Source organism: Antrostomus carolinensis, unplaced genomic scaffold, assembly GCF_000700745.2.
Source record: "Antrostomus carolinensis isolate BGI_N321 unplaced genomic scaffold, ASM70074v2 scaffold1158, whole genome shotgun sequence".
Taxonomy (NCBI): domain Eukaryota; kingdom Metazoa; phylum Chordata; class Aves; order Caprimulgiformes; family Caprimulgidae; genus Antrostomus; species Antrostomus carolinensis.
In genome coordinates this window covers 44578-53749 of record NW_010333461.1, presented here as the reverse complement: position 1 = coordinate 53749, position 9172 = coordinate 44578, and the positions used below count along the sequence as shown (strand labels likewise).

The window sequence follows — 9172 nt, the reverse complement described above, 5'->3', positions numbered from 1 at the left end:
TCTAGTGGTTGGCAACCCTGTCCACAGTAGGGGCAGTGGAACTGGATAATCTTTAAGGTCCTTTCCAACCCAAACCATTCTATGATTTTATGATCAGAGGAGTTTTGTGGAACAATCTTTCTGACACATGGAGCTGCCTTCAGATTCCAACCATAGGGATTCCTTTGCCATAACCAAAGTCCATCATTCCTCAGGACATCTGCATCAAGTTCAAAGAAAAGTTTACCCCATGATCAAGGCTCATGCCTCAGACTGAGATATGTTTTTAGGACATCAGCTTGAGTGAAGGCCAGTGAGATACCCCTGGAGTGCCCTGCCTTCAAGGGAACTACTCCTAAGCAGTGGCCTCAGTACCTTTCTGTCACCAAAACTGAAGGCATGGATAGATAAAACAGCTTGCTGTAAGGTATTCCCTCACAGAATAAGAGGTCCAATTTGGGTATTACTTTTCAGTAGAGAATTAAGGTTATCATATTTCCTTTCAGTTTCAAGAGGAACATCACTAGACACATACTTGGTTGCTCACCATTTCCATTTCAGTCTTGAAAGCAAGCTATTGTTTTGTAATCTAAATTATTCTAAATTATTTGACAGCAGTCAAAAGAAGCATTTTGAAGTATATGTGGGCCTTTTCACCCTTAGACTTCTAAAAAGTCTGTTCTCCAAACTAAAGCAACTCCCCACATCAGAGGCAAAATACATAATTCAACAAAGTCTCCAAAAACACCCATTATGAAGGTCTTTTCAGTAGCACAGTCATATATACATTTGTGTGACAATTCTGATAATGACATGCTCACTAGTAGATTGGTAGCTTTATATTGCTTCAACACGAGGTGTTTTCTGTGAATCAGATGAGAATTGGTCATTTTAATGATAATTAAAGGTCTTCCTACCATAAAGCATCCTTTGGTGTTGCCTGTGCTATGTGAAGCACCACAGGGCTTACCACAATACATCTGAACCGCAGCCTAATTTTGTAAGCAGAGGTTAAACAACAACCAACAACAAAGTAGGATTAATTACCTCACACCTTCAAGCACTAGAAGCTAAACTTGACAGAAGGTGTGTTTGAGAAGGGTACACTCTAAGTGTGTAATGCCCTTTCTTCCCATGGGTCTGGTACACAGTAGAATATTTGTAGTTTTAAAAGCTAAAAGTTATTTTTACTTCTATTCCATCCAATAAGGAACACTGAGAAACACTTCTTCAATGCTAAGCAAGAATCCTTCTACTTCATTTTCCAGCACAATATGAAGCTCCATATGAAATCAAAGGTGCAAAGAACATTAAAAAAGAACCCAATTGAAATGGGGTCTTAGCAATAGTAACGAAGACTGCACATGACTCCTGGTGATGCTCACTTTCCTTGTGGACCACTACCTGCTTTACCAGACAGAACCACCTCCCCCAGAGCAGTCTGACCCACAAGTACCTTTGCATCCAGTTGTCTGAATCGATGCACCATCCTGAAAGCAGAAAGAGGACACAGAAGAGAGGACTGAGACAGGTATTAGAGAAGCTTTGGCCATCTGCCCCCTCTTTGCAAACCTCTGCAGCAGACATCTACGTGGAGCTAAGAAATCTAGTCCTCATCTTTGGCCAAAATTGGGGAGCTAAGGCAACTACAGAGCGTGAAGCAGTCAGAAGACTGCCCTCTGTGTGTGCAGTCAGAGCTCAGGCACAAAACACTGTCTGCAGATGTCCCTGCCTGGGAACACCAGCCTTTCATCCTCCCAAGAAGGCAGGGCTGCAGGTGGTTTGGTATTGGTTTTGACAATTAACTAACTTTAATTACTTAGTGTTGCTCTATTCCATTTTCCTTGTCAAGACTCTTCTGCTTCCAGTATAAAAGCTTTGTTTTAATTTGTTTGGCTGCTTATCCAATGCTGAGGGCCTCTGGGTAATCTTAACACAGACATTTATGGACAGCAGTGGGGCAGAGGGGCATGGAAGAGTCTGGTCTTTCCTATCCATTCTTCCCTTCCATTTGATTTAGGGAAATACTCAAGCTGCTGGAAGCTAGCTAACAAAGTAATTGCTGTTTTTTTCTTTATATATCTCTTTCCTCTGCCTACTATTACTCTGAAAACACTAAAACAGATCCCAGAGATTAAGTGTCATGATCTGGCAATCAAAGCAGAGTAGTCCAAGTCACCAGCCTTCAAATATTATTATTCCAAATAGCATCTTCCCCTCTCCAGAGGTCTTTCCTACGCATGCTATTAAGTACAGACCTCTGTATAGACTGCTGCCTTGGGAGTGCTTGATATTCCAGGTGTAACACTAAATATTCTCTGCTAACTGCATAATGTTATAAAACCAGTCAGCTATAGCACTGCTTTGCACGGTGAGACCTCAAAACAGTATGGCAAGATAACATTTTCTCCTCTGGTGGTAAAATAGAAAGACTCAAGTCCTGAAAGGTGAAATAATTTGAGAAATACTGTGATAGACATTTGGAACAAGTGTGTTTAAATACATCTACCCAGCTACCATGTGCATAAAATGTCATTATAACCCTTGCAATATTGCCATTAGCATTTTACCAGCTCAATCAACTGTTTCTGAAGACAGTCTGCAGCAGCTGACAAAAAAGTCATCATTTTCCTTAAAAAAAAGGCACATTTATACTGAGTTTATTTATCCACTTATTAGTCTGTAAACATTTAGAGCTGCTGAAAACTTGCCTTGACTAAAAATATTCAACAGAAAGTTAGGAGAGTGAAGAGAAAGAAAGGCAGACATACTCTTCTGATGAATCGTTTGCTTTGGTATTGATTTTGACAAGGTAATTTTCCTTCATGACAGCTTCCCATGACAGAATTTCATTGTCTTCATTTTTTGAGCCTGGGAAATGTATGTGGAGAAAACCAACAATACTAGATTCAGTTCATTTGTCTTTCCAATGCTAAGGTACAAAAAGGCTGGGTTAGTGTTTACACTCAGAGGTGTCCCTGCTGATGGCAGGGGGGTTGGAACTGGATCATCTTTAAGGTCCCTTCCAACCCAAACTGTTCTGTGATTCTATGATTCCCTTCTCTGCATCCAGAGAATGTGCAGCCCCACTTCCCACCTGTGACACAGCTCTGATCAATGGGATATTAATGTATTTTACTGTATGCTCCTGGCAACCAGAGTTGGTTAAACAAAGCAAATATGAAACAAAAAACCCAACAAGCTCCAAAAGTCTTTCTGTAATTTTTTTGGTCTTGGTTAATGCAAGTGTTTTGTGAAATGGCAGCCACTTCAACAGGCGTAGGACACTCCAGAAAGTTGTTATCTGGGTTTAAGCTTTCCATTTGTTTCTACATTATCCCATATTATATCATTAAGAGTAACATGTGTTAACATGCTTTATGACTTATCATTGAACTAAAACATTTCAAAATGATGAAGCATTGTCTTCTCTAAAAAGCATCTCCTGTCAATGCTGTAACATCAGCAAACAGAGCAAACCACTTTGAGGCATCAAAGTCTTCCAGGATAATACTTCTGCATTTTCTCCTATTCCAACAAGACAGCACAAAACACATGAGTTTTAATAAAAAAAGTTAGCTGGGACAAAAGAAACCCACAGCTGGTGAGTGTCTGAAGTCCCATTTCTAGTGCTCCTCTGGCCTCACACAGCCTCAGCTTTTCTCTCAGATACCAAAAGACATTTAAGCACCCAAATCCCAACCATTTCTGTAAGAGTCAAGTGGGGAAGCCAGGAGTTTGCAATAAACAATACATCAGTGTGCTTTCTCCATGCAGTTCTCAGTTCCTGTCACCAGCTCAACCATAATGATATTCTAGCTCTAACTAATTCTTCCATTTGCTTTTAGAACTGCATCATCAACTGTGCATCACTTGGGCAGAAACATCTGCAGTTAAACAACTCCCCCAGCAAGGAAACCAAACAGTGATTTGGACAGCCAGAATTAATTAGTCGCTGTTAAGGAATCTTCTACCACAAAGCAGAAATCTTTCTCCTGAACTAAGAACAAATCCAGCCTGTGCTGCAGGGTAACAATCAGGTTGTTGATGGATGGGAATAAATCTGTCACTTAACTTATCTTCTCTCATCTGCTTCTGAATGGTACTTAAAAGAAAACACTCCAGTTGTTGGGGGGGGTGGGGGTGGAAACTTGTTAAACCAATTCATATCTGTGCCCTGTGACAGAGTAAATAAGGGGGAAACAGCTAGAGGACTGACTCAGCCACTTCATTTTTGAGGTGGTTTGCCCATCTGACCATGCCCAGAGGGCCAGGAGACTCTCTGCATTCTCTTTCAATCACTCACCACCAGGCAGAAGAGCCTCTGAAGATGATCATGCTCTACTAGGCTGTCCAAGCAGCTACTACTTGTCTAAGCTGGGAGATTGTAATGGAAGGAGAAAAAGAAATGCAATTCCAGAAGGCAGAGTGGCAAGCAGAGACTAAAACCACCTCTTGTGCAATTTTCCTAAACATTCAGAGCATGCAAGATTAGGGATCTCTGCCACTTGGGAGCAGTGCAGGAGGGATGTGTTAATGAGAAACGGGATGGTTTACATTTTTCATGCAGACCATGAAGATGACTTTCAGCTGCTGCAGGCTCTGTATGAATTTATTCAGTGCTCCAAGACAAAAAAAATCCACAACTTTTCAAAGTTAGGAAGCAGCACAAGAAGGCCTAAACTGATAGGATTCATTTGAAGACTCAGTTGATTTACATATATGAGATAATTCCGCCTCAAAATGGCTGGGGTAAGAAAGCACTGGATAACTGCAGAGTACTCAAGTGGAGCAGGTCTCATGGTAGAACTCAAAAGCTCTCTAACCAGAGCCAAATCAAAGCTATGAGAGGGTGAGGATCACAACAATGCTCAGTTGGAGTTTTAGCATAAGGAGTTAGTACTATAATTCCCCATCTCCCAGAGAGAGTGCACCTTGAGTACTGAAGGAAGATTATGGCTGAGAAGCAGCCAGGGGCTTTGATTTGAATCTTATAAAAGATATTTCCAGTAACACAGTGGTTTTGCATTTGACAGAGAACATGAATGAATTGCTCCTCATTTCCAGTCAAACCACCTCCTCCAAGGTTTACATTGCCCTTGAAAATTTCCCAAAACACTTAACTGCCTGGTTTAAACACACCATGCCATGGAAAAGTTGCAAAAGTCTGCCAGGGACCTGACATCTAGGCAGTAAGAAATAATCCTACTCACAACAAATAGATGGCTCTTTACTTTCATTCTTACAGCAGCACTTGAAACATTTCCTCATCACCATGAATATGTAGGCAAAGATGACAAAAGGGAAGGGGATAGTCAAGCGACTGCAGTATTCTTGGACCAAGAAATAACGCTGGAACTTCCACACCTGGTCGTTGTTCTCTTGTACTGATCCAACAGTGTAACTAAAAGGTGAAGAAAGAGAGAAAATACATACCCAGCATTAGTTATTCACCAAAGACCTCCATCAGAGACAAGTAACACAGTGTTTCTCTTTATTATACCAGGGCACGTTTGCCTAAAGTCATCCTGGAGCTCGTAATTTTTCCTGATTAGGAGGTTATTGAGTTTGTTCTTTTTAGAGAGAAATTTGAAAACAATAGGAACTTAGACCATAGGAAAAAAAACCAACAACCTGAAATTACAAATAAACTGGGGAAAAATAAGAACAGGGAGAAAATACTCCACATACTTTCACTGCCTTAGCTCTAGGCAATTTTCTTCCAGCCTAGACACAAGAGAACAGGATGCTTCTCTGCAAGATACTGTGTCTCATTAATTCATCAGCTAACTTCTTTCTAAGAAAAAAAAAACAAAAACAACCCCAAAAAACTCTAAAAATAGAACACTTACCAAAAAAAAATGAAAAGCTCCTGAGATTTTTAGTGGAGGCATTAAGAATGCTCCAGGCATGATCAAACATATGGTACTAAGCCCTATATGAACCCAACAAAGCAACAACCACGAGAGCAAACAGCTCACAGACTGCCTGGCCTTTCATTGCTGCCTCCAAAATGTCTTTGTTGAGGTCCTACTGGATCTCCTTGCAGGAGATAAGCTAAAATCTTCACCTGGTAGAAATTCTCTTTTGTTTTAAGAGATAAATACAACCCTGAATTTCAGAAGCACCTAAAATGTAATATTCATCCTTTTCAGCTAACACACACTGGATGCAAAGAAAAAGTTGGAGTCTCTGCTCTTAAAATGAATACATAATTGTAATTACAACATATAAAAACACTGATTGGACTGATGTCCAATAGACTTCAGCATTCTTAAAGATTGACAAATACTCTGTACACACTGATCTCAGGAAAATCCATCACAGATTTACACATTTCTAACTGAAATAGGGAAAAAAAAACCATCTGGGATTGCTGTTTGCCCACCGGGCTTCCTGAGCTCAGTACAATGCAGCACTCCTGCTTGATCAAATCCTTCAGCCTATTGTTAAAATGAACTATGCAAAGCTCTGAAAGTGTCATTAGAGAATTCATGCTGGGTCCTTCCACAAAAATCAGCTGAACTGGCAAAAACTAGGTTTTTACTGGCATAACTGTAATAAACCAGAGCATTTATCATTAGGTGCTGTTGCAGTAAGTGTTCTAACAAATATCAAAGGCTTGTAGGGTAAAGCTGGCTTACTGTTATGCTTTCCTTTATTAATGTGAGTTGCTTTCACCCTTTGTAGGGAGTATAAGCATTGGAGGTCCCATGCAGGTTAGGAAAACACATGTGCAAGAAGTAGATATGCTGCACCAGTCCTGGCTGCCCTGCCAAAAATCACATTTCTGACTGTCTTTGCAGTCCAACTCAGCAAGGGAAGAAAGGTTCAGAACAGAGGGGAGAGCAGATCCCAAAGCTGAGGCATTCTCAACTCATCACACTAATACATCTCATCACAGGCCAGGAAAAATTGGCAGTGTCATTCTGAAGGGAGATCCCTCCTGGGGTAAACCAAGAGTCCTTAGCAGTTCCTGTAAATACTCTTGTTGCCAAAGCAAATTCCTGCCAAACCTGTTGCTGCCAAGGTACCATCAAAACACAAAAATAAACATAGCAGACCTCAAGAAGGATGCTCAGGGGTTGTAAGTGTTTCTGTTATGTTGCAAGGGACTGTAAAGCAGAAAAGTCAGGGCTGGGAAGGAGAACAGAGCCACAGCACCAATCCAACTGCACACACAAGCCTGAGGTGAGACAGGAGGGCAATGCACTCCTGAAGTCTGATATGAAGAACTTTCCATTATTAACTCAACTCTGTGTCAGAATTTGCAGTGAAAGAAGCTGAGAACATTTTCCCTGTTCTTGCTGGTCCCAATGCAGTCTATATATATGACATAACGTGCACAACAGTCACCATCTTTGACAAACCACTACTGGCTATGTGATACAGTCAGCAGTTACCAGCACCACATTGCAGGTGTCTGCATGGTGAGAAACCTCACAAGATGCCAGAATAGGCCTCCTAACTGGTAGGCCCACAGACAGATAAATTACCATATAAAAACAGAAGTGATGGCATTTTCCAGGACAAAGTCCTTTTGTATGTCCCAAGATGATACAGCCCATTGCCTGTGGTACAAGTCAGAATAATAAACAGCAGGTTCACCAGAGCAGTAACACACTCATCATCACCACACAGCAGTTCTGGTTAATAAAATCATAGTGTCATAAAAAGACATTGAGAATAACTCACTCATTCCATCTAGAAAGGTCAGTTGTGCAGCAACTCAAACTCAGTAAAGCATTGACTCAGCTATCACCCATTGTGTGATCCACAGGGGTTTGCACTAAGCCTCACGTGCAAAGGATGCTTAGAGAAGTGGTAAAAGGACAGGCAGCAATCCATCCCCAGGACATCATACCAGATTTGATCAGACTGCTGTGAGAAATGCTCAATAACCTTGCCTTTGGTCACCTTCCCACATCACCCTTAAGAGGTCTTTTGCAAGCTGGCAGCCCTCTCTCTCCACCAGCAATTGTCCCAGCAATTCCTCTGCAAAAGACACAAGCAGACTCCAAGGGTTGGCTTCCTGCTGTTTTCCAGGACTTAATTCCTTTTCTCTGTATCAATATCCCTCTGAGGACATTAGCAAGTGATCTCTCCTTTATTACATACCCAAACATGGCCACGAGCAGGTTCACAAGGAGGATGTTAGTTGAGAGCATGTAAATGCAGACAAGAGGAATGGTAATCCACTCCGGGAAGCGGGGTTGGTTGTTGGCATCCAGCTCCACACACAAGGGCTTGGATTCATTCCCAGAAAAGGTGCAGCGGTCAAAGTTGTAGGTGGTACCTCAGAGGGAAAGAACAGAGAGCAAACGGTGAGCCCTCTCTCCTTCTTTCTGTTGGGTCCAACCCAAGGTACTGCCACTGACCACAATACATGTGGCCTCCTCCTTCCCCATCACCTCATCAGACATAAAACCTCGCCTTGTCGCCGCTTGGAGGAAAGAGATCAACACAGAACTGGACAACTACTGCAAGGACAGATCCTTCCACCCACCCAGGAGAGCTTCCCAATGAAGATAGCTACCATCAACATCATCAGGGTACTGGCCAAACATAGCCAGGTACGGCTCGTAGATGACAGATCGAAATATCCACTCCCAGCGGTGCTCATTCTTCCTGAGGATGCCTTGCCTGGCCACACCAAAGGCCACCATCCACACAGCAAAGAGGAAGAGGAAGAAGAAGACATCTATCATCTGAAAAAAAGGACAACAAGCAAACACATCAGTGCCCCACTGCATGTCTGCTGCAAGCCACGCGTGGCTTTTTTCTTCCTAATTTCATACTAGGGTGAAGAACAAGTATCAGAAAAGTCAACACAGCAACATTTTAATACAAGTTTTCAGATTGCTGCTTCATAAATTTACAGTCACCAACACACACAGGCAAATAATTGACCATTCCCACTCAGGCAACTTCAAAAATGTTTATGCAACCATAAAACTAAGGCATGTTTCAGAATATAAAATATCCCCTGGCATCAGACAGGCTCCACCCACAAAAGCCAGGTCCACATGTAAAGACTATTTATGCAGCAACTGTAGCTGCAGACCCTGCAGCCGAGTGTCAGGGGAAAGCAACCACCACTTCTGAAAATCACAGAATCACAGAATGGTGGGGGTTGGAAGGGACCTCAGGAGATCATCCAGTCCAACCACCCTGCCAAAGCAGGTTCCCTACA

General features: G+C 42.0%; 1 protein-coding gene across 1 annotated transcript in view; it reads right to left on the bottom strand.

Moving 5' to 3' along the window:
• Positions 1–1383: 1383 nt before the first annotated feature.
• Positions 1384–9172, bottom strand: part of TRPM8 (transient receptor potential cation channel subfamily M member 8) — a gene marked incomplete at its 3' end in the record, with an annotated part of 40509 nt that continues 32720 nt past the window's right edge. Inside the window, exons 20-24 of the mRNA XM_029086451.1 lie at positions 8516–8687; positions 8098–8275; positions 5193–5383; positions 2751–2850; positions 1384–1469 (exon numbers count right to left, since the gene is read on the bottom strand). Of these exons, the coding sequence (XP_028942284.1) occupies positions 1384–1469; positions 2751–2850; positions 5193–5383; positions 8098–8275; positions 8516–8687 (727 nt within the window). The remainder of the gene's footprint in view (positions 1470–2750; positions 2851–5192; positions 5384–8097; positions 8276–8515; positions 8688–9172) is intronic.